Raw genomic sequence first — 23056 nt, 5'->3', positions numbered from 1 at the left:
GGAAACAGATGTGGACGCCTGGCGAGCAGTATAAGTGGGCAAGAACGGTCACAACGTTATCCAAACACCTACACAGGCTCCAGAAAGACTGACGCGCTAACTCGCCTTATCGCTGCCGCGAGTGTTTTTGCACGAGTTCGAGAGGCGTGATGACATGCTGGTAAGCAACGTGCGCTGGCCCGTGCCTTCCAGGTCGCCGATTATGCTGTCGCCATCCGCACAACGCGTGTTCAGCCCGCTCTCTACACTACCTTTGGGGACGCTGCCGTACTGCACAGATGAGTCGCCAAAGTCGCGGGAAAAGGACTGCTGGTTGTCACTTAGGCATTGGCCGAGGTTCATCAAGTCGCGACTCATGCTCTCCGTACCTGGGGGGTACAAGCACACTTTGGCCGGCTCTCGCGAGCTTCCACTGTTCTTCAGCGATCGACTGCCACGCAACGTATCCAAGGAGTAGCCACACGGTGACAGTGCCACGCTGCTGTTAAGGGTGATGGCAGGGAGAAACGCACTTTTGCCTTTATTATCCCCGCCACTCTCACCGCCGCCACGACCGGAAGCGCACGTGCGGTGCTGCATCGTGTACTCGTCACTTGAGCTTTGCCGAGAGTCCTCCTTAACAAGTCCGTGACCCAAACTTTGCAAATGAATCCTGCGCTTTGGGTTGGAGTCGTGCTGCCTCCCCGGATGGCTGTGTGCCCGCGTTAAGGAACTGCTTTGCACTGAGTCGTCGCGTGTACGAGTGCTGCTGCTGTTTTGTGGTGTGCTTACCTGGGAGCTCTCCTGCGAGTGCTGCGAGGTCGCGCTCGTCGCGCCGCTGGTCGAGTAGCGTGTGGGGCGCCGCAACGAGATGCGCTTTTCTCGTCTCCCTTTGCGTTCCCTGCTGGCGCGGCTGCTAGTGCGACTTCCTGGGTGGCCTGCGCTAAACTGTGGCCCGGCGCAGCCCGGTGTGAGTGCCGCACACAAGTCAGGCGAACATATTGGAGACACCACGTGACGCTGCGGTGCTGAGTGGAGGGAGCGCTCGATGGGTGGGACTGTGGGGGTCAGGTAGGAGGCCAGCGTCGCCGGCGTTGACACAACCGATGGAGCGTGCGTTATGTTCAGCCGCTTCGCAAACCAGCTGTGCTGCAGTAGGTCGACTGCGGTAGGCCTGTCTGCCGGGTTTGCGCGCAGGCACTGTGAGATGAAGTCCAGCACCTCGCAGGACCACTTGTTGTCAGCCGGAATGTACTTGTCAAGCGGCACCGTGGCCGAGCCACCGATCGTCATCATCACCGTGAACTGATTCGGCAAGTCAGAGAGCGGCGGCTTGCCTGTGAGCATCTCAATCACGCAGCAGGCAACGGACCATATATCCGCCGCCGTCCCCACCGCAGCGCCCTTCGGCTGCAACACCTCCGGCGCCATGAAGTAAGCCGTTCCGACAATCTTTGCCGTCATGGTCGCCGACGAGATGATGCTCTTGGCAGTGCCCAGATCCGCAATTTTGAGCTGACTAGACGTTTCTAGAAGCAAGTTGTCCCCCTTCAAGTCCCGGTGAATGATGCCGCGGCGGTGCATATAGGCGAGCCCCTGCAGTAGCTGAAAACACAGCGCAGCCGCCTGTTGCTCCTCAAAGCTGCCATACGACTTGAGCGCTGCCGTGACGCTCCCGCCGGAGACGTAGTCCATGTATATGCGCAGCGTTCCGTCGACCACCTCGTCGTTCAGGTAGCGGACAATGTTGGGGTGGCTCATGTGCTTGAGCAGCGTCAGCTCGCGCTTGATAGCCTCCACCTCCTTGGCTAGCGCACTCTCTCCCTTGAGTGAATTGGACGCTGGCAGCACCGGAGACGACGGCGACTCTGCAGGACACGCTGCCGTCACCGTTAGCTTTTCGGACTGCCGCAGCTGCTGCTCTACCGCGCTAGGGAGCCGAATCTCCTTCATTGCTATGATCCTGTTGTTGCTGCGCTGCATACCGCGGTACACAGCGCCGTAGCTGCCTTTGCCAATGAGCTCACCCTTTACACAGTTCACCGCCGTCGGTCGCGACGCGTCGGCGGACAAGGAGACAGTAGCGAATACAGTGCTGTCCGCAGAGAAGCTCGTCTGCCCTTCTGCAGAGCACCGCGGCGTTTGCGACTGGTCCAGCGCGGTGGCACTCAGGCGACCTTTGCCGCCACTGCAACCACAGCGACTCTTGCTGTTCACCACCGCCGGGCTCTGCAAGCTCGCAGGTGGCAACATAATATCTGGAAGCAGAGCATCCTCATGGAACAGATGGCTCGCCAGCCGTGGCGTCCGGGACTGCCTGCCAGCGCCGTCTTGCAAACGGTTACTAGGAGTGAAAGCGTATGCCGCATTACTATTGGCGCTAAGCCCGGTGGAGTCGCTTGTGCCGGCATTCTCGCTTCCGGTCATCATCTGCGAGCTTGTTGTCAGGATCGATGCAGAGAAGGTCGAGCAGCCTCGTGGACTCACCACCGTCGTGGAGAATGAGTGCGGTGTTGGACCGCTAGAGGAGCCCCCAGCGACTAAAAGTGCATTAGGTAGGCCATACGTCTCCAGAGTGCGACTCACCGTCCCAGTGGTGCTGGCAGGAGAAGGGGAGCTGGCACCATTACCGGCATAACCGCTCCCAGGACTGCCAGCGCCACCTGTCGCGCCCCCTCTACTCTCGTACAAGGTACACCCGACGCGTGAGGCGTCGTACTCGGCCGGTGGTACATCTCCCATGACTGCGTTCGTCGGCAAATCCATGCAGGTTTGCTGTGCCAGCACACCATTGTCGCGTGTTCCGTAGTTGTGAAAGTTGGCGGGCAAGGATGTGCGCTGTGACGCCCGCGAAGAGGATGAAGGAGTCCGCACCGCTCCGGAGAGAGCCGGGATGCTTCGCTTGGGAAGGGGGGCACCTTTTCCGGCGTTGGTGTACGGCACCGTCAAGAATGCGCTCCTCTCCTCAGAGGACGGCGCCTGGGAGTCGATGATGCCATCAATTCTCAGAGATCCCCCGTCTCGCCGAAGCGGTACTTTAGGCGGCGAGCTACGCCCTAGGCTACTACTCTGGTGCGTGTGTTGTGACGAGGCTGCGGACGTGCTGTCAGGGGCCACCGGCACCCTCACCTGTTCGCGTCCCGACTGCAGCAGCGGACCAGCACCGCCGCTGCCTCGGCCAACACAGCTAATTGGTGAGAAACTGATATCTGTGGAAAGCGGCTGCAGATGTGAGGGGGAACAAGCAAGCAGCTCTGTCAGCGGGGACACCATGCCAGAGTAACTACTCTGCAGGCCGTCACTGCCCAGCCGCCTTGTGAGGTCATGTGCGGTGCGCGGGGACGCAATCACTCGCTTCTTTGCCACCGACGGCGACGAAGAGCGACTGGGGGAGGAATATGGTGCTGACATGGTAGGCGCACGGGCGTGTGTCAAGAGATGAAGGGAAGGAGGTGACTGCGACGACGGCGTGCGAGAGACAGCACGTATAGCGAAACCCGGCAACACACTTCTACCCAGCACACAAGCACACACACATACGAGAGAACAGAAAGGATGGCAGCCAGACTTGCCACACTGCGCCACAGTGCAAGAAGCCCAGCGAGAGAAAAGGCGCAGATGCACGACGAGGGGAAACGCACAAAACAAAAAAGATCAAGACGAATATCCTCGCGTGCACCAACACCCTCGACCCCCAAGCGGAGCCGCAAGACAAGACGACACTTTGCTCAAAGGTGAAACAAAAAAAAAAAGAAAAAAGGTGCTACACTGTGATGGCAGGCGAACCTCCAACAGACCCGCACACGCACTCGGCAAAATGGGGTGGACAAGTGCGTCCGTCAGCGTGGGTGTGCGCATTCAGGCAGTCCAATGTGAGCCGTAGCCTCGTCGTAGACGAAGACAACACAGCGTGAACATGCAAGAGACTGAAAATATAGTCAAAAAAAAACAGGACGTCGGGAATGGTGAGGCGCATGTCCCGCTCCTGGTCGCGAGGTCGAAAGTGTGGGTGTGTGTGTGTGCGTGCGTGTGTGCATGTCGTCTGTGGCCACGTAGGTATGGGTATTGGAGAAGAGATGAGAGGCGCTACGCCGCTCCCGAGAACAAGCTTCTGTTTTGCTGTGGGCGCCAGTGGTGGTAGTAGAAGTGGTGATGAGATCAATGTAGTTTTGATGAGTCGATATATACACTCATGTTGAGTTTGGTTTGGTTTTTGGGGGGAGAGGGAGGGGGGGGTTACCGTGACGAAGGATAACAGGAAGGAGTACCGCGCGAGTATTGGCGCGGGTGAGAAAGGGGGAGTGCGAGATGTGAGTTAGAGACGATAGAGAAAAACCGCTGGAGGAGTAAAAGCCACCTTGAGCAACGGAGAGGCGTGCCCGGCTAAGTGGGCCCTCGTAGAAGGCGCTGTCTGTGCTTTGCGTTGGTCATGAGATGACGACCAGGAGTAGGCAAGTATCCAGCACAGGCAAAAAGGGGCAATGGGGGATCTAGCGAGACACCAGATCACAGCTTCGATTATCAGTCGCTGAGCTGGCCCCAGGCCATTTCACATCCTCCTCCCGTTGTGCCTTGGCAGATTTGCCTGGTGCTTGGCCATCGCGAGTTGAAAGCAAGGAAAACTTGAAACGACTCTATGAAGAATCGCATGCTGCGGTGGTGCCCATGTGTGCGTCTATGCAGAAGTCTGCGTATGGGCAAGTGTGAGAGTCGAGACATGGCAGACGTACGTGCCTTCGCTAGAGCGTGTACACACACACACACACACGCACACACAGCACAGCACAGCACAGCACAACACTCACGGGCGCTGGTGCAACTTATATAGAATTATAGATAGATATAAACAACTGGGATCAGAGAGAGGCGTATAGCAGATAACAGCAGAGAGTTGAAGAAGAGAACGGTGAACACCTGGCAGTCGCGGCCGCCATGCACCACACCAGCAGACGTGAGGTTGGCAACGATACAGAGCTACAGTGACCGTCCAACGGGCCTCACGCATGCCAGCGTGTAACGGCACAATGCGAGGGAATAGAGAACGCGGGGGTCATGAGAACATGTCCGCAAAGAGGTCCTCACCGGCGTCGGTGAAAGAGGCCGCCAAAAAAGGTACACGGCGCCGCGGTGGCGGCACCGCCTTCGACATTGTGGGGCGTGGCGGCAGTGACGTGTGGGGCAGCCGTGTCCCGCTGCCCACGCTTGGAAGCGCCACGAAGTTCCCTGTGAAGTGAGGCAGAAAAGAAGACGAATGTGCTGATGTTTGGCCGTCATCCCTGCCAATGGCGGGGCCGCGCGGTGTGCAAGCGGCCAGCGCAGAAGCCAACGCGCTCCCGGAGATGTGCTGGGCGGTTGTCACGGCAGCCTCGCCACATCCATGTCGGAGAACAGGCCTGGGAAGAGGCTTCGCAGCGGCAATAGGCGGAACAGCGCCCGCGCGCCTTCCGTGCGGGCATCGCGGGGAGGGCGATGGAGAGGACAGCCGGATGTCTGACATGTCGCTCCAGGAGTCGGTCTCCGCAGCAACCTTCTTTCGACTATTCACCAAAGAGAAACTCGAATCTGAAGACTCGTCGCTCACTGCTGAAGTATATGGTGACATGGCCGATACGCGCGCCGCTGCCGCTGCGGGGGTGTGCTGCACGCCACCTGCGCCTGCAACGGCTCCTCCGTTAGCCTTTCGCTTTTTGCCAGACAGAGAAGCACGCGACGCTGCTGCCACCGGGGCCGCTCGTGTCGGTTTCTTTGCCACTGTGGCAGGCTTCACGGAAGTAAGCCGGTACGACGGGCGCAGGGTGGACGAGGCCGTCAACTGGAGCTGTGGTGTTGCGTGGTTGTTGGTCATCACACGCGCAGCGCCGCTTCGCTGTTCCTGTGCCGTCAACTCTGCCGCTGCGACCTCCTCATCCACATGCGTGGTGGTACGGTATCCAGGGTTGCTATGCTGCGACGACGTAAGAGTCGACGCATCCACCGCCTCCAGCGCTGCCCGCTGCCGACGCGACGCAGTCGTTTTAGTGACGTGTGACTGTCTCACCGCACGTGCTCGCTTGCGCTGCGAACGACGCGCACTCCGTCCTTCCTCCCCTTCCTCTCTTCCGCCAGCCGCCGATGGCCGTCGAGCGCTTTTGGCGGCGGCCACTGCGGCAGAAGCGTCAGCACGTGCACGACACACGTCGTGAAATAGCTGCGCGTACAACAGCCGCCACTCGTCCTCCTCGAGATCCACTGCGGCTTTGCGGCCCTGCGCCTCCCTCAGCAACAGCGCATCTCGCGCGGCAGCGTCCGCTGCCGCTGCTCGTGTCGCACGCAGCCGCTCCAGCCGCTCTTCGTGCCATGTACGGAGCTGTGTAAGCTCGAGCTCCACCTTCGTCCGCTCCTCCGCTTGTGCCGTACGCTGTTGGGAGAACCGCAGCTGATCACGTTCGCAGAGAAGGATGAGAAACGCCAAGGCGTACACTCGGCGCGCAAGAGGCTGAGTATGCTTCTCCTCGCTGTGCACAGAGCGCTGCAGCTCCGCTGCATGTGTGTTAGCGAGTCCCTCGGCGGTTACCAGATCGGAGAGCTCTTCCGTAGTCCGCGCCAGATGCATTTCGTGCAACTTTAAAGCCTCTGCGTGCGCTGTCTGCTGTGCCGTCAAAGATTGTTTTGCCTCAGACACCGCCGCCGCCTTCTCCTGCAGCGTCTCGTGCATAGCCGACAAGGGCGCATCGTAGTTGTCGATCGTGGCTGACAGCGCGGCAACGTCTTCCTTAGCTGCTCTGCACATGTCATCGAGAGCCTCAGTGTAAACACTCAAAAAATCCGAATGGGCCTTTACAGCGAGAAGCTTTCGCTCTGCTGTCTGCTGCTCTGCCATAACACGGCCCTCACGTGCAGCTGTTGCGGCTTGTGAGCGAGAACAAGCTGCATCACGCATCTCCAAGCACCGCGTCACCCGGTCGCGCAGTACACTCGCCAAACGAGCATGCAAGGCGGCGTGCGAGCTGAGCACCCGTGTCGATTGCGCTACAAAGACGAACGCCTGTCGGTGCACGCGTAATGTGGCCCACAACAACCGGAGCGCCTTCGAGAAGCGCCTGCCTGCGCAGTGCAACTGCGTCTGAGCCTGCAGGGCTTGCACAAGGAGTACAACACGTGCCGGATGACCTGAAAAACTTCGTATGCCGTCCTCAAGTCGCTCCACTGCAGCGAGCCCTCGCTTCTTTGCCTCCGTGCTGCGGCACTGCAGCGCAGCGAGCTGAAGCGCATGCTGGGCAAGCTGATCGGCTAGCTGGTGGTTCTCGCGGCGGAGGTCAGCAACATCCTTGCCACGCCGCGTGACATCCGCGGCTCGCTGCCGCAGCGCCAAGATAGCGGTACGGCGGCACCTCTCCCCGTCCAACAGCTGGCGCTCCAGCCGCTCGTAGTGCGAGGATTGAACAGCCTTCTGACGAAGGAGGTCATCGGTACATTGAATCAGCGAAGACATGACGACGGTTCGCCCTGCAAGAGGGAAAAAGAAGTGTCAGAGGACGGGGGAATGGGTGGTGCTGCAGGATTGGGGGGATGTAAAAGAGAGAAGCGAAGCACACACACACACACACCAAGGCGAATCTGAGGGGTGCGTTTGTGCTGCCGTATGTGCGCCGGTGTCCGTGAGCCTTTCCTCGTACGCATGTGCACGTGTTGGAAAGTATACAGGACAGGGAGGAGAGAGGGTGAGATGAGCAGCAGATGGACGGAGGTGATAGCGTGCGCGTGCTTGCAGAGGCGATACAGGCAAGGAGAATGACGAAGCGGTGCGCCGATGCCTCCCCAGCGGGCTGAAGACGACAGCCGTGCGTGAGAAGTAAAGCGCATATGCACACATACGCGCAAACATGCGCGCATGTGTCGTGTCGTGTCGTGGGGAGGGGGGGGTGAAATCCAATGTGTTGAGCCTCTGCTCCAAAAGCCCTAGAGAAGTGCGAGAAAGAGCGAGGGAGGGAAAGCGGCGGTGGCGATTGGCGGGCCGCAACCCTAAGAAGATGCCAGTCGAAGGCGCAAACGAAAAAGATGGCGCTGTGTGCCACCTACACCACCACACCTTACCTCTTACTGTCCTCCACACAGAGAAGAAGAAAGGGAAGGGGGATGGGGAAGGGGGGAGGACGAGCTCGAGCACGACAGCAGAGACCCAGAGAGGAGCTGAGCAGTGCGAGAGCGAGTTTTCCAGAGTCTGGCATACATCAGAACGAACAAAATGAGAAAGCGCAGAAGAGAACGTGACAACAGACGGCAGAGGGGTGGAGAGCGAGACGAGGAAGGCACGGACGTGTTGAAAAGCTGTGGTGGCATCCACCGTCCCTCTCCCCCTCCACTCACATCCTTACGTCCATAACGAGACGTTCAGTGCTGCAGCAGGATCATGCCATGCTAATTTGAGCCCCCCCCCCTGTCATGCAGGCCGCCTCATCACTATGGCAATATCACCGCGTGTGAGAACCGAGAACATGACCGAACTGGTCATCAAGGCTGGCCTTGAGGGCAGCTGCACTGGTGTAGACGCGAGACAGCCACGCACCTGTCACGTCTGTCACGGACGGCGGCAGCGACAACGCCGCGTCGCCTCCGGCTGTGAGAGCGCTGTGCCCACTGTTGCCCCACCACGCGTCCCATAATACCCTCGTCTGCGCAGCCGGTAGGAGCACCAGGGCTGGCAGCAGCTCACCCTCGACCTCACCAGGTTCTGACATGCGGTGGTGCTTCGATGCCGCGTGTGGCAACACAACACTCACAAGACCGCCGTAGCTGCCACCTATCCCAGTGTTGCTGCGACGCCGTGGGCAACCACCACCGCCGCCGCGCCCACACGCAAGCTTCATCGCCTCCTCTGCAAAGGTCGCCTGCACGTAGGCCTTCAGCACGCGCCACAGATCGACATACTCCACAAGGGTGGGCCACGTGGAAGGGTGCCGTCCGGCGGTGAAGTCGGTAAGTCGAGGTGGTGCAGCGCCAGGCAGATTCAACCTACCGCCAGGCAACTGCGGTTCCCGCCAGAGAGTTGCCGCCTCAGCAGCAGCACTTGTAGCCGCCTGCTGGAGCACTGCAGGACGCAGAAACGACGACGAAGAGCGCATCTCAACAATTCGAGCACTGCGGTACGCGGCCATGGCGACTGTGAAGCACCTCCCCGCCTCCTCAAGAGAACGTGCGTTGAGGCCCTCGTTGCACTTCTCCGGGGTCGCCGCCGCATCGATTGGCAGAGGCGGCCCCTTCGGGAGTGAACACGCAGAAGAGGAGGCGGTGGTAGACGGCTCATTGTCGCTATCACACAACGGTGCGGTGCTCGGGGCGTGCGCGCCGAACGTGTGGAGTGAGGGTATGAAGGTTAGATCCACATGGGAGTGCTGAAACGCCTGTGTCACCCTGCGCGCCGGCACACCGGACATGCAGGATAACAGCACCGTATTCGGTCGCAGCAAGTGTATCGCAGCAGCTGTGTTGGGCAACGATGGCAATGACGCTGTCACCACGGCCCTATTTTTCGTGAGGCCCGCGCTCGTGGTGGTCTCTGTCGCTGCCGAGGCAAAGAGGTCTCGCACCACCTCCTGCAGCTGCGCTGGAGGGCAGGCCAGTACCACGACATCGCTCTGCGCCACTGCGTGCCGACCGTGATGACGAGCAAGACAGTGCACCCCCAGCTCCGCGTAGGGCGCCAGACGCTCTGGTTGCCGTGTGATGACAGTGATGTGCGATGGATGCACGAGCGGATCTCGAGTAGCTGGACTGGAGAAGATCCCCGTGCCACCGCCACAGCCGCATATCAGCCGCAACATCAGTTCACAATGCGTGCCACCACCGATGATAGTAAGTTGCATATCAAGACGGTCGGACGGCACAAGGGGTGGAAGAGTAGAGGAAGACCTAATCGTCACATCCGGCGACAGCTGCGGCTGCGCGGGTGTCGACATGGTCTCGGCGCCTGCCTGCTGTCGCTGGGCCTGTGCACGAGCCAGATGCGCGAATGCCGCATCGTCCTCGTGGAGGAGGGCCTTGACAACAGAAACAACATAGAGGAGGTAGTAGTTGTGCTCTGCCAGTGTGCGGTAGACTAGGGGGACCGTCTCGGCTGTGTGCTGCAATGATGCGTCGGCACAGCCACTTTCGCTGAGCACCGTGTTGAGCAACAGTGCGTAGTCCGCATTCATGAGTGACGCCGGGCAGAACGCATGCTGACAAACAAAAAATGGGCGCAGATAGGCAGCGCACGCATGCACAAGTTCAACACGGGGGTCGCTTTCTGTGGCACGTGTGAGGGAGGGGAAGAGAGAGGCGAGAGAAGAAAATAAACGGCACAGAGAGTGACATGAAGCGAGCGGTACAGCATGCGATACAAGAAGAGGCACCGTGCATCAGCCGCCGGTCAGATACACACACACACACACACGGGCACAGGTATCATCACGCACGTCGCACCCTTCGAAACCGCAGTGGCGTCCCCCTCCTTTACGCTTCTTCCTACGCTCCGCTTTCTCTCCCACACATTGTCTGCGAAGCGGTACACGCTGTGCCCTTCACTGCTGAGCAGCGAGCAGATCAAAGGCTCGGCGTTGCTCCTCTTTTCGTTTTCGTTTTTCGAAGGGAAATGATGAAAGGACAGACACGCGCGCGCACACGCACGCAAAGATGAAAAGAAGGGAGGGCGTAACGATCGAAGCGAAACGCTGAGCACGACGGGGGCCGCACCGACGAAAAATGGCGAGGCGATAGGGGAGGCAACGACTTCCCTCCTGAGACGAGAGAGAGGATGCCAATACACACACACACACACACACACAAGGACCGGCAGATGTACGCGCCGCTCATGGAAGCTTTGGGTACTTGCTTGCTGCCATCATCTGTTTCCCTCGCCACCTTACTATCTCGTTGCCGTCATCTCTTCGGGTTGCTGCCGCCAACACGCACTACTTGCCCTCCGCCCTGTAGGTCAGGTGGCACTTGCCGCAGTACTGACGGTCCTTGTGCTGAGCCATGTACACACCCGCGCCGCACTGGGGGTGCGGGCAGTCCTGACGCATGCGCTCCACCTTGTAGGAGCCGTCGTCGTTCTCCGTCACCTTGAAGTACTTGAGCGCCCGCATCTTCTCCAGCTTGTGCCGGTGGGTCGGCTTCTTTGGCTTCGTGAAGATGCGCTTCTTCTTCTTCTTGCCCTTACCACCCTCCACCGGGACGACAACATCTACGGTGGACCCCTGAGACAGGCCGTAAGCGGCGAGCGTCTCCTCCTCGGCAAGGCACATGCCCGCGAAGAAGAGGTTGCCCGCTGTCACGTTGGCCTGGACCTTGAGGGACGCGACGGTGTCCTCGGCGGACACGCGCACAACCACCGTGCGCCCGGCAGCGTTCTTGATGAAGATTTGCATGACCCTGAGACGATCTGTGAACGAAGAGTTGGTGAAAGGGAGAGACAAACACGTTTTATTACGAGAGGAAAGAGGCGCGGTTGATGGCCAGAAAAGGGGTAGCGAAGAGAGTCGCCAGCCAGACGACGGTTGTGAGTTGGCAAGGGCGCCCGACAAGCGGAGGACGAGAGGCAGAGGAGGAGGAAAGTAGGGAGAGAGGGGAACGTATACGTGGCGGTCAGGTAATGCGATAGACGGCAGGCAAAGCACTACGCAAGAGTGATGCCTGAAGGTCCTACACCGCAGCGACTCCAATGAGCAAAAGTTCCATCTGCTGCCCTCCAGACTGGGGAGGGCTAAGACAGCACAAAACAAACGACACTCGGGCACACAGACGCGCATGAATCGGCTGGGCAGAGAACGCGCGCGCGTTACAGTGAGTGCAGCGTAGAAAGAAGCGAGCCACGTGCTTGGGAACAGATGAGGGGTGGTCGATGAGAAGTCGGGCGCGAATTGGGCCCGGGAAAGCACCCAGGCGCAGACAGCGAAAAGTTGACTGGACTGGCACCTCCCACACCCCTGCCCCTGCCCCCCCCCCACCTCGCACATCTCCTCAAGACATGAGTGCTGCAGCAATGACGCAGGTACGACTCTCTGTATGATGGCCTTTTTTTTAGTGCTCAGGAAACATCGGCAACGTGAGTCCCGCCTCCACCGCTCGCTTCTTCCCCATTTGTGTGTCCTCACGGGGTGTGATGGATTGAGGTAGGCCTCCCCACAGTAATAGAAGAGCGAAACACGTCAATGGGCCTACACAGGGACATGCAAAACAAACCGCAAGCAGCACATCGGTACCACACACACACGCACACGCACACACACACAGAGACATACATACAAGTAAGCCTACCAGCTCGTCTAGTTCACTGCAAGAAGAAGAGGGTACAGACAAATTCTATAACGTCGATGGGTTAACGACCCCTGCACAGGCGCACAAACACCCTCAAGGGGCCTTTCAGCAGGACAACCGCGAAATCAAAAAGGGAGAGAAGACGTTGACACACAAACCAAGCCAACAACGCAAGAGAAGAGATACGGGGAGCGAGCGGGGAGAGAGAAGAACATACGAAACAAACAATGGGCAGAAGAAGAAAACATTTGAGGTGAGAAGGACACGCACACACACGCACGCACACGCACGCACGGGCGTGCCGGAGACTCAAAGAGAAAAATAATACGGTTTCCTGTGCCTCGTGTGTGTGTGTGCGCGCGCACGCACGCGCGGACCAATGCGAGCTTTAAACAACCCAGGAGAGACAGACGCCGATAGACACGCTTGCCGCGAAACAACAGCTCCGCGCCTTTCAACTCTGATCACTTCCAGAGCTCTGTCCACACGGATGGGGTGCCGACTCTGAAGGCCGGCGTTACGTTGGCGATGTTGTCACCGGAGCACGAGGGAGCGGACTGAACAACGTAGTAGGCCGGCGGCATAAAGTTGGTGATGCCGTTGCTTGTGACTTTGCCAACCACCAAGACAATCTGGTCTACCTGCAATGAGAAGGAAAGCGAGGCACCCGTCTTCAAATCACCGCAGGTAGCGTCGTAGCCGCAGGACATGCCGATAAGGCTGTAGGACACACCGGGGGTGGACGTAGGTCGCGTCACCTCCAACGTGGAGGCCAAGACGCTCACGGTGTACGGTGCTGTCGCAGAGGCGTAGGCCACGCTATATTGCGTTGAGGGGCCTGTGGTGCATTCCCACTGGTACGAGGTAGGTGGTGCTGTCATATCACGATAGAGCATGCTGAAGCCAGTGCCAGCGGACTCCATAATAGCCTGATACTCTTGCCCAAATGCACGCACAGAGGCGGCCGCATATGTAGGCAGAACAACACACGGTGCCACGAGAAGCACAGCCAGAACAGACGCAGCAGCAGCAGCAGCGAACGCCACGAGACGGGATGCGCACGTGGCGGAGGACATCGTAGGCCAACAGGAAACGTCCTCTCACTAACCAAAACGAAAATGCAATCCAGCTCAGGAGAGAGAGAGAGAGCGAGAGCGAGTGGGTGTGGCGGGTATGCGGAAGGCACCTGCCGGCACACAGACACCGACATGCAAAACACAGAAAGCGGTGAATATAAGCGGATGCGATGCTCAAAAGGTGGGGGGGACTCGGCGGAGGCAAGCTAAGTGAGGAAAAACAAAGAAGGAGTAAAGAAACGAGAGGTGAGCGGCACTGACGTCGTGAGGCTCGGTAGAGGACGAACGAGAGCGCCACGTCTTCGACCCCCCACCCAAGTGTACACGCAGACACACAACGGGCGTGCGACGAAACGACACACAACTCGTGTGGGGTGAGGTGCGGTGAAAGTTAGAAAAAGGGGCAGAAAAGGCAAAAGCGCTGGGGTGTGAAGGGCGCTAAACCGAGTGACGATCGCACGGATTACGTGCTTGTGCCTGGGGCTGTGTGTGTGGGGGGTGGGTGTGGGTGGGTCGAGGGTCGAAGATAGTGAAGAGCTGCTTTAGATTTCAAAGGGGAGGAGCATGCATACATGCGCGTGGATTGCGTTCATGGGTGGGGAAGGGGAGATCGCGCGTCACGGATGCGTTGGTGGGGAAGCCATGGGTACATTTCATCGGTGTCATACCGCGTCGCATGCGCCAGCACAAACAGAGACACAAATGAGTAAAGGCGATCGAAAGAGAGAGAGAGAGAGAGCAAGAAGGATGAAAAAGAGAGTGGGAGCAGTTTATAAGCAAACGAAGATACGAGCACACAAAGGGCGTATGCACCTGCAAGTGTCGGAAGAGCAGCAGAGGGCGTACGCCATGTCTTCAATAATGTTCATCCCCCGCCTCGTCTTCTCCCACGTAGCCTGAGCCATACGTGAGCACGAGTACTTGAAGCATAAGCTGCTGCTGCTGCTGCCCTCTCTCCGTACCACATCACCACTTCCGTGACGTCTCGCTTCCTTCAAAGACTCCCGTCGTCAAGGGACACGACGTGCAGACCTGCAGGACGCTTACACATTACTCACATGCGCTTAATTGGGTACACGTGTATGTGCACAGCGCTCCATGCGTCTCCTTCCAGACCGCTACAGCTGTCCGCTGTTCTTCGTTTCTTTCGCTATTGCGCTTTATGCATGGGCGATCGCTTCCCGACTGCAGGGGCATCCCAACCGTCCCCCCTCCTCCTCTCTTCCCCCCTCCTCCCCTCCACACATTCACAAACTTTCTCATCAAGGCTGACCGGGTGGAGCGTTATTCCTCCACCGCATACCCAAGCCATTCAGACAACACCGGATAAGGATGAGGCCGATCCCCGTCGCAGCTCAGCACGGGAACACACACGCTCATGTGCACGGAGGGAAGAAGAACGCGAGAGAGAGAGGCTGCGTTTGCGTATGTGTGGTGTAGACGTCATGCCACTCGAGGGCAACAGCCACCGTGTTCTGGGGAAGAACGAGAGCGAGTGATGAGAGAAAAGAGGGGCACACACATACACACACACAGCCTTACACAGCAACACAAGAGCACCTCCCACCACATGGAGTCAGTAGGGGGAGGGGGGTGGGCGAAGTAGAGAGCAAAGAGCTGAAGAGGGTGAATGGGGAGCGTTACGCCATCCTCAACGCACTCCACCGCGGCTGCACAAACAACAACTTCGAGAAACATAAGCGCACACACGCACAAAGTGAAGAAGAGAAAAACAGAGAGAAAAAAGAGGATCCAACGCAACACAACAACAACAGTCGAGCTCTGCTAAGAGAGAGAATGGAAAGATCAGGGGAGAGGAGGAAGAGGGAACAATGTAGTATGCTGTCGGTCGAAGACGCGCACAAGCCAACAAGTATTCAGCAATGACTCAAGCCACGTTGACTGCCCCAAGGCGATAAGGGGGAAAAGGGAGGCCGTGAGACGACCAGGCACGGACGCCATTGGGCGACTCCTGCCGGCATCAACCCTCATCCGCTCCCGCGCCGCCCCTCGCACAGTCCGCAACCGCCGGTAATAAAGTCTCTAGAAAAAGGAGAGGCAAACAAAAGAGAATGGCAGACGCAAAGCACCGACGTACAACCGCGCGTAAGATGGCCCCGGCCATCGGCGTACATCACTACGCCAGCTCTGCAAAGACAGTGCGGAAAGTGTTACGATAGAGCTCAGAGACGTCCATGTGCAGGTAGGTGCAGCGATACGCGTCGACAATCATAAAGCGCGCCATGGGGAGGATGTTCTTCCTGCCCTTGTCGTTCGTGACGACGCCGGTGACGAAGACGATGGTGTTGGAGAGGAAGGGTAGAAGGATGTTCTTGCCGTGCTGAACTTTCGTTGTCAGCGTCCCGTTTGGCCAGGCTGAGGCACCAATGAGGCTAACTGATGGACCAAAGACAAACGAATCCTTGTAGACGAGGAAGCCGTGCTCCGTGGCAAGTACCCCGTAGGGCGAGGAGAGCGACTCCATGGTGAGACTCAAACCTTCCACCACACTCGAGATGGCCGCCGTGCAGTACTGCTGCTGCACAGCCGGGGGGGCGCTGAGGGTGCGGTAGAAGTCCGTCATGCCCACGTCGATGTCCTGCAGCATAACGTTAACGGCATTCTTCAAGTCGGTCACTGTGGCCGCCTGGGCCGGCACGCCGCACACGCTCAGCAGCACGAGCGCTGCAACGAGGACAGCCACGCCGAGCGCCAGGGGCGCCGGACGACGGGGGCTATTGGTTGAAGAAGACGTCATCTGTCTAACGTATATGTTTCCCCTTCGCTGTTCAGCCTCAAGGGTAAGAGAGGGGAGATTATGGGGGGAGGGGAGGGGAAGGGGAGTGCAGCGCTGCGTGTTGACAGAGCGTAGCAGCAGAGAAAAGCTGAGCGGGATTGAGGTGTACGAAAGAACTGATCGTGCGCAGTTGCGGTCTCCGCGCGCCCCCTTCCGCGAGACGGTGTTATGTGCTGAGGGGGGGGGGTCGGTGCTGCTTCCCAATGAGTGGTGGCTGGACGCGCTGCAGGATCCCCCACGTGACGGGACGGAGACCAAAGTGGGGAAGCAAGTCGAGAAGAGGGACGGACCAGGGTCGAAAGAGGGAATGAAGAGCGCGCGCGGGAGACAGTGGGGAGAAGAGAGGAGAGAGGGGGCAGCGCACAGGTTGGGGCACGGCGAAACGCCGTCGAGCATCTCACTTAGTCTACCATCAGGATTGGCGAAACAGCCTCGCCCGAGAAGAACGGAGAAATACCGGTGTTGAGAAGATGGGGTGAGCCGGGTGAGCAGCAGACGGCGCCCTACGGACTACCTCTGCCCCTGAGCGGACTGACAAGGGCGTGCGGAGCGTGGGGAACTCATGAGAGAGAGGGGGGCGGGGGGAAGTGGTGGTGTAGTCTTGAGAATCTTCTCTGCCATGGGTAGTGGTACACGGAGGAATACGATGGAGACAGCGTGAAGCATAGACCCCATAGCACCGCTGCCCCCTCCCCTCTCCAGGGCGTCCCACACCACTGAGCACAGACGCACAAATCCATCCAAACAAGAGGAACCCCCCACTCTCTATGCGCACATCGGCCACCTTAGAGAGAGGCCCAAGGCCGTGAAGCGACATCTCTGCTGCCTCCGTCACCGCAAACTGCTGAGACGCAAGTGCAGCCGGCGCCTCTGTCAGCACGATTGGCCGCCTCGGTGGATCAGGGCGCCGGCGATGGGACGGGAACCTGTGCAGTGCTATCGGACGCCTCAGGAGTCGAAGACGCAGGCGCGTCGCCGATACGCTGTACGGCAGCTGCTGCGGCCCGCATTTCAGCCTCCTTCAGTGCCCGCACGCAGTCAGAGGCTGCAGTAGTGATGATGCCCTTCTTGTGGCGCAGGCCACCAGCGGCTAGCTTGAAGTGCTGCTCAAGGCTGGTGCGAAGCGCCTTCACCCCGAGAACCGCGCGGTCCTCAGGGGTCATGGCGAGAACGCGGCGATAGACCTCGACGAGCACCGCGTCATCTGACGGGACGGCGGAGGCGGCAGGCACCTTAGTCGCAGACGCTTCCACTGCAGACAAAGATGCAGGCAGCTCTTGATGCAACTTCTTTGTCAGTGGCTCGTCATCCGGATTGACAGACGCAGGGCGCTTCGCCGGCGACGTCTTGGACTTGGCTGCTGCCGAGCCGCTATGCTTGAACTTGCCATCGTCGCGGGGGGCCATCAAGAATTGTGCGACTCCGGCCGCCACCTCGGCGTGCGAAAGCGAGATGTGCACGTTGATGCCAAGGGCTTTGATAACATCGCGAAGGCGGTCCTTTGTCAGCTTTGCAATTTTCTCCGACACCTCAGCCTCCATTGACATCGGGCATCCTTTGAAGCTCGCAAGGGCGGCGCGGCGCTTGCCACTGCTGCCGGCACGGCCGTAGGCAATGCGGTGAAGTGGCTCTAATGCCGCCTCCAACGCCTTACCAGCGGCCCCGCGAGTGGACACGGCAGTGAAGCAGGGCAGGCTGCCCAATGCGGCACCGGTGCCCTCGTTAAAGTCGAACCGAGGTTCTGCTTCCTCTTGCGACATGGTCTCCGCACAACGCACTGTACCCTAAAGAGAGAGAAGGGGAAAGGGTGCTGGGGAAGTCAGTAAAGGCTGAGTAGGTTGGGAGGGGGGGGGGAGGCAGACGCCAAACACGATGGGGAGGTTATTATCTATGAAGAAATTGCGTAAGACGTGAGTATGAAACAGAGAACAATCCGAGTAGAGAAAGAAAACACACATGTGTAAACATATGAGGAAGAGTCAGCTTTGTTGTGGCAGTGTCGCCACCCACTGCAGCGTCGCGTGCGCCTTTTTGTTGCTGCTGTGATACCTCTTCGTGTTATTTCGGATTGTGTATGGGAAAGTGCTGTGTGTGTGCAGGTATGCTGGCGAGAGTGCGTGGTGATACGTAAAAGAGGGAGGGAAGAGGAAAAGGCGTTCCAGCACAACAACTCCACATCGAGATGGTACGCACACACACAGCGGTGCGAACACGCAGACTCCCACATAGAAAAAGCGAGAGAAAAACAACAAGATGAAGGGCAGATGGAGGAAGAGGACACATCGTGTGCTACGCTTCCGGTCATCCGTGCTTGGGAGGCGTCATCGAGCAGGGCTCCACGTAGAGTCACGTGTTGGAGAGAACGCGCTCTGTCCACCGATGAGTGCCATGAGGAATCTGGAACCCACCCATTCATCCCCACCTACCGCAACCTCTCTTCAAAGGGCAGGTGCTGTCCTATTACCCATCCCCTCTCCATCATCGCGGTAGACACGATAGGCTAAAGAAGCGAAGAACAACACTAGCCGCTTGGGAAACGAGAGGGGATGATTAAGTGAAGCAGCACAATGTACTTTTAAAGCTTGAAAAGCGGAACACAACTGACAAGAGGTGGGGAAAGGGAGGAGCACGGAGTACAGCAGAGAACGCAACTACGAACGGCAACAGCGAAAATGCGACAGCAGGGCACACCGGTACACGAAAACACGTGCGCGCACATGTAAACATGTGACAACCTCCGTTCCCTCGCCAACGTGAGCGAGCGAGCTACGGGAGCAGATGAAAGAAGGAAGAGTGAGAGGGCTACACGGAGGCCGTGAGCGAGGCAGCCTATTCGGCCCCATCGGCCCGACTTCTAGGCTCTGTGTGTGTGTGGGGGGGGGTGCTTTACTTTAGTGTAGGTAGATCAAGAGGAACACATGTGTGTCTTGACGTGCATGTAGGGGTGCAGTCAGACTGCCACAGAAGGCGTGCTGACCGGCTGGGGAAGCGAAAGACGGTGGTGCTGAAAGGCAAGGGGGAAGAGAGTAGGGCAGAGGGCGATGGGCGAACGCCTGCATCCACAGCCCGTGGCACGTCTCTTACCACTACGTCGAGGCCTATGTATGTATATGCGCGCTGGTTTCTCTTTCAGCCGTGAAGTGAAACGGGTAAAGCAAAGGGTAAGGAAGATGGGGTGCTGTTTGGAGGGAAAAGGGAATCTAGTGACGGTTGTGCTCTGCTATCACTTATAACTCGGCAGCTAACAGTGCCTGTCAACCCCCCCCCTCCCTCCCTCCCTCCCTCCCCGGGGAGGTGTAGATGGTGTGCGTGAGAGAGCGGGCATATGTGGAAAAGGCAATGAATAAAAGCTGAGCGTTAATGTGCGATGCCTGAGGGATCGGGAGGGGGGGCGCTAAATACACCGAAGGAAGCGCCAACGTCTGTGAAGCCTGTGGTGGGAAAGAGAGGCGTGGACGTTGAAGATCATCTACAGGATGATGAGGGGCATGGGGAAGAGGAGGTGTGGACGACTACACAGCTTTGTCCCCTCAGTGTTTGTGGGGAATGTGACCCTTGCCAGTGCGGTGCGGTGGAGATCAAAGACTTCAAAGCAGTACACCCCTGGGCGCGGCACGTTCTGAAGACTGACGCATCAGCTGGGAGTCCCTCGAAATGAAAATGCTCGCGCATGCGAAAGACACGCACCAGACAAGGACAAGCAGCACTGGCATTGAGAGACAACTTCTTGTGCATATGGGTGGGGGTGTCTTACGTTGACCTGCATGCGATCAGCAAACATTTTATCAGCGCCTCTCTCTTTTGCTTGCGCCAAAACCCTCGCAGGGACCAGAAGGGGATGGCGAAGGGACACAAGCGAGCGGCAACACGGGTGGCCCCAACCGCCCACACGCGCGCCCACCAGCGCGAGCAGAGAGAGCGTGGGAGAAGGCAGAGGCGAGGGGTGCCGTGGGTAACAACACTTGGACAGAGCACGGGGAGCGACCGCCAACCACGACACTGCAGATGAGGCGCGACACACAGACAAGACACCACAAGAGGCCAACTCATCAGTGCAGGAAGCTGGAGCGGCGGAGTACTACACCAGGGATCATAGTCGCCGCAGCGTCATGGCGATGCTGTCAGCACGTACCACATCACCAAACTCGCGCTCCAGGGCGTCAAGTGCGTAGATGAGGGTGTTCGGTGGCGCCTTGGCCAGCGCAGAGGCCTCAGGGCTCAAGAGGGCACCGTTTGCACCACCGGCCACTGGTACCTCTTCCCATTCCTCGTCGCCACTGCTGCTCCAGCCGCCCTGTGCAGTCGCCGGAGCCTTCACTGCTGCTGCAATGGATATCGCATCCACAGTCGGCGTGATGTGGCCTTGCAGTAACCCCTGGTTGTCTAGCACGCGCTCCGCCAATGGGAGCAGCGCATCATGCACCGCGTGACGCAGAAAGCTGGTAGTGGCCGCAGAGAGCTGACGATGAGAAGAGGGTGATGGTGCTGGAGGAAAAGCGCTGGTGGCCGATGCCGGTGATGGAAAGAGACGATCCGCGAGGCCGCGAACGGCCTGCACAGCCTCCGTGAGCTCTGCAGACTTCTTTGACCAGAGCTGCGGTGACGACGTGGCTGTAAAGAACACGAAGCGCTCCAAAGCAGCCTGGAGGTAGTCGGCCACAGTGGGTAGAACAGTAGCGCTGAGGTACGCCGCCGCCTCGACGCGGCCCACGGTCCACAGCACTCTGTATTCCTCTCTATAGGAAAGCGAGGTGTGCATCGTGGCACCGCTGGAGCTGCTACAACCACCAGCCGTAGTAGCAGTCGTGGTTGTGGTACTACTAGAAGACGCTACCTTGCTCTCATGTGCGTGCACCGCACTTTTAGGAGACGGTGCTGAAGAAGGGGCAGCCAGCAAGCCATGCGAGTACCCGCGCTCAAAGACCAGGCTGCACCACCACCACATACAGTGCATAAAGAGCGCTTGAGTCTCTGCGCACACCGTGAAGTGGTGAAGTGCGGCTGCCGCATTGGGTGCCGCTGCGGCGGAAGCATCGCTGCCACAAGCATGGGCAGCATCCAATAGGCTGTGGAGTGTTGCGGAGGTGACGTCAAGCCAGGCAGCCGCGCGATCGTCGTCCGCCACCCTAAGTATACCTTCAATCGAGTTGAGAAGACTGTAACCGCACCGCCACCCGATGTAGATGCTCGCAGGAAGGCGCAGCATCGACTGGACAGGGAAAAGAGATGAGACATCACTCGGGGCAATACATTGCACGATGGCTGTATCGTCTCCCGCAGCGGCTGCTGCACCAGGTACACCATGTGCGCGGCCAGGCGGCACCACGGAAGATAGAGCAGTCGTCGTGACAGAGACGAAGAGCCGTGTGATGATCTGGTGCACAAATGCGGCGTAAAAGCGGACAGAAGATTCCGGTACGGCCGAAGCGCCACTGATCGACTCAGTTGCGGCTGCTGAAGAGCTTCCCACACCGTCAGCTACACTGTTGATAGTAGCCGCTGCAGCGTCACGAGGCCGGACAATGTTCAAATCCACTAGCTCCTGCACCTCCATCATCGTGGAGCACACATCTGTCAGCTCTGCGTCGTGCCATCCTCCCCAGGCGAGTGACGCAGCACCGCTAACGCGATCAGTTGACTCTTTTCGAGAACTCGCACTTACCTGCGCAGCCCACCGTGGGGCACAGACTGCTATGTGGCAAGCTAACGTCTGCAGAAGCTCATCGACGCGCGCGCTGAGCTCTTTCTCAGCAAGCTGTCGCTGCTCCGCGCGGGCCACACGCTCAATACGCGAGCGCATCTTCAGACCGAAACCAGCGCGCACACAGACGGGCAGACAGGAATAGAAAGAGCCCCGCGATACACTTTTTATGTGAAGAGCTGCACGAGTACAGAGAGAAGCAGGCAAAGGTGGGAATGTGGGACTCGATAACTCCGGCGCCAAGGAAGCGGCTTTGCCGCTTTGTGCGTATGTGTACAGTTGCCGTGTTGGCGGAACGATCGCTCAGGTGGCCGTCAGCGTTTCGCCACTGTCTTGGGTCACCTGGGGAACCGCTTACGTAGACGTGTGTGCAGACACAAGCGCACGGTCTCGCCCAAAAAAAAATGCGTTGGCGAGAAAAGAGTGGACGCAAGAGGAAGAAGAGAACGACAACGCGGAACGTCAAAGGCCGTAAAGACGCTGAGCGAGAGTGACGGAGGTACAGAGATCGTGCCAGTTGCGCGGCGGCAACGCAGTGTTGCCACGCCGTGGTAGGACGGCCACAGCAGACGCGCATAACATTTGGAAAACTGCTCGACGGGGCTCTGTCATGCCTTAGGAAAACAACAGGCAGAAGTCGAATGCATCGATCACAAGTGGTGTGCAAAACTCATCGCGCAGTAGCACTTTAGGATGAAGAAGAGAGGGAGGGAAAAGGCAGGAGGGCGGCACGCGTCCCTCGCTCCCCCATTGTGCACGCGCTCAAGCGTGTCGACGGCAATGAATGCGCCCACCGCGTTTTCCGCTTAGCTTCTCATGAACATGATCAGCGGGAACTGCCGTAGTATTCTGTGCAAACGTGGGGGGAAAGTACCGGAGGAAGGAGTATCTGCGCAGCACTTCCTCGACGTCACTGTCGCCGCTGCCATTCGTATCACACGCACCCTCTCCACTGACGCAACTGGCATGTTTCCTTCCCCCGTGTCTGCCTCGTGCCATACAACAGGAAGCTCAGCTCCACCCTACACCGGCCCCTCGCTGGCCCATCGCACCGTGCGAAGCAGCCGTAGGCACGCGAGAGAGCAGTCCACCCGCGCAGCCATCCGAGCACCGCCCCAGCCCCAGTCCCCCTCGGGGGAAGGAGAGGGGGCTCAGGGCTCCCCACACCGGTAGGCACTGAGGGTCGGACGAGACAGGCTCGGGTCACGCTGGCGCCTGGCCCATCGC

The 23056-nt window shown here is 58.8% G+C and overlaps 8 protein-coding genes across 8 annotated transcripts, besides 1 other annotated feature; all 8 read right to left on the bottom strand.

Annotated features, from left to right (window-relative positions):
- Window positions 1–96: 96 nt before the first annotated feature.
- LPMP_141280 (protein kinase, putative) lies at window positions 97–2232 on the bottom strand (the record flags this gene model as incomplete). The annotated part of the gene is made up of 1 exon (XM_010699057.1): window positions 97–2232. The coding sequence occupies one exon, from the start codon at window positions 2230–2232 to the stop codon at window positions 97–99; it is 2136 nt and encodes a 711-aa protein (XP_010697359.1).
- Window positions 2233–5029: 2797 nt separating this feature from the next.
- On the bottom strand, window positions 5030–7450 carry LPMP_141270 (hypothetical protein; the record flags this gene model as incomplete). The annotated part of the gene is made up of 1 exon (XM_010699056.1): window positions 5030–7450. The coding sequence occupies one exon, from the start codon at window positions 7448–7450 to the stop codon at window positions 5030–5032; it is 2421 nt and encodes an 806-aa protein (XP_010697358.1).
- Window positions 7451–8429: 979 nt separating this feature from the next.
- LPMP_141260 (hypothetical protein) lies at window positions 8430–10151 on the bottom strand (the record flags this gene model as incomplete). The annotated part of the gene is made up of 1 exon (XM_010699055.1): window positions 8430–10151. One exon carries the CDS (start codon window positions 10149–10151, stop codon window positions 8430–8432), a length of 1722 nt encoding a protein of 573 aa, XP_010697357.1.
- Window positions 10152–10907: 756 nt separating this feature from the next.
- On the bottom strand, window positions 10908–11366 carry LPMP_141250 (ubiquitin/ribosomal protein S27a, putative; the record flags this gene model as incomplete). Its single annotated transcript, XM_010699054.1, has 1 exon — window positions 10908–11366. The coding sequence occupies one exon, from the start codon at window positions 11364–11366 to the stop codon at window positions 10908–10910; it is 459 nt and encodes a 152-aa protein (XP_010697356.1).
- Window positions 11367–12719: 1353 nt separating this feature from the next.
- On the bottom strand, window positions 12720–13178 carry LPMP_141240 (hypothetical protein; the record flags this gene model as incomplete). Its single annotated transcript, XM_010699053.1, has 1 exon — window positions 12720–13178. One exon carries the CDS (start codon window positions 13176–13178, stop codon window positions 12720–12722), a length of 459 nt encoding a protein of 152 aa, XP_010697355.1.
- Window positions 13179–15468: 2290 nt separating this feature from the next.
- On the bottom strand, window positions 15469–16089 carry LPMP_141230 (hypothetical protein; the record flags this gene model as incomplete). Its single annotated transcript, XM_010699052.1, has 1 exon — window positions 15469–16089. The coding sequence occupies one exon, from the start codon at window positions 16087–16089 to the stop codon at window positions 15469–15471; it is 621 nt and encodes a 206-aa protein (XP_010697354.1).
- Window positions 16090–17027: 938 nt separating this feature from the next.
- On the bottom strand, window positions 17028–17888 carry LPMP_141220 (hypothetical protein; the record flags this gene model as incomplete). Its single annotated transcript, XM_010699051.1, has 1 exon — window positions 17028–17888. The coding sequence occupies one exon, from the start codon at window positions 17886–17888 to the stop codon at window positions 17028–17030; it is 861 nt and encodes a 286-aa protein (XP_010697353.1).
- Window positions 17889–20218: 2330 nt separating this feature from the next.
- LPMP_141210 (hypothetical protein) lies at window positions 20219–21928 on the bottom strand (the record flags this gene model as incomplete). The annotated part of the gene is made up of 1 exon (XM_010699050.1): window positions 20219–21928. The coding sequence occupies one exon, from the start codon at window positions 21926–21928 to the stop codon at window positions 20219–20221; it is 1710 nt and encodes a 569-aa protein (XP_010697352.1).
- Window positions 21929–22822: 894 nt separating this feature from the next.
- Window positions 22823–23056: a repeat region.

Source organism: Leishmania panamensis (genome assembly GCF_000755165.1).
Source record: "Leishmania panamensis strain MHOM/PA/94/PSC-1 chromosome 14 sequence".
Classification (NCBI taxonomy): Eukaryota; Euglenozoa; class Kinetoplastea; order Trypanosomatida; family Trypanosomatidae; genus Leishmania; species Leishmania panamensis.
Note: the sequence above shows the minus strand (reverse complement) of the source record. Positions and strands in the feature narration are given on the sequence as shown.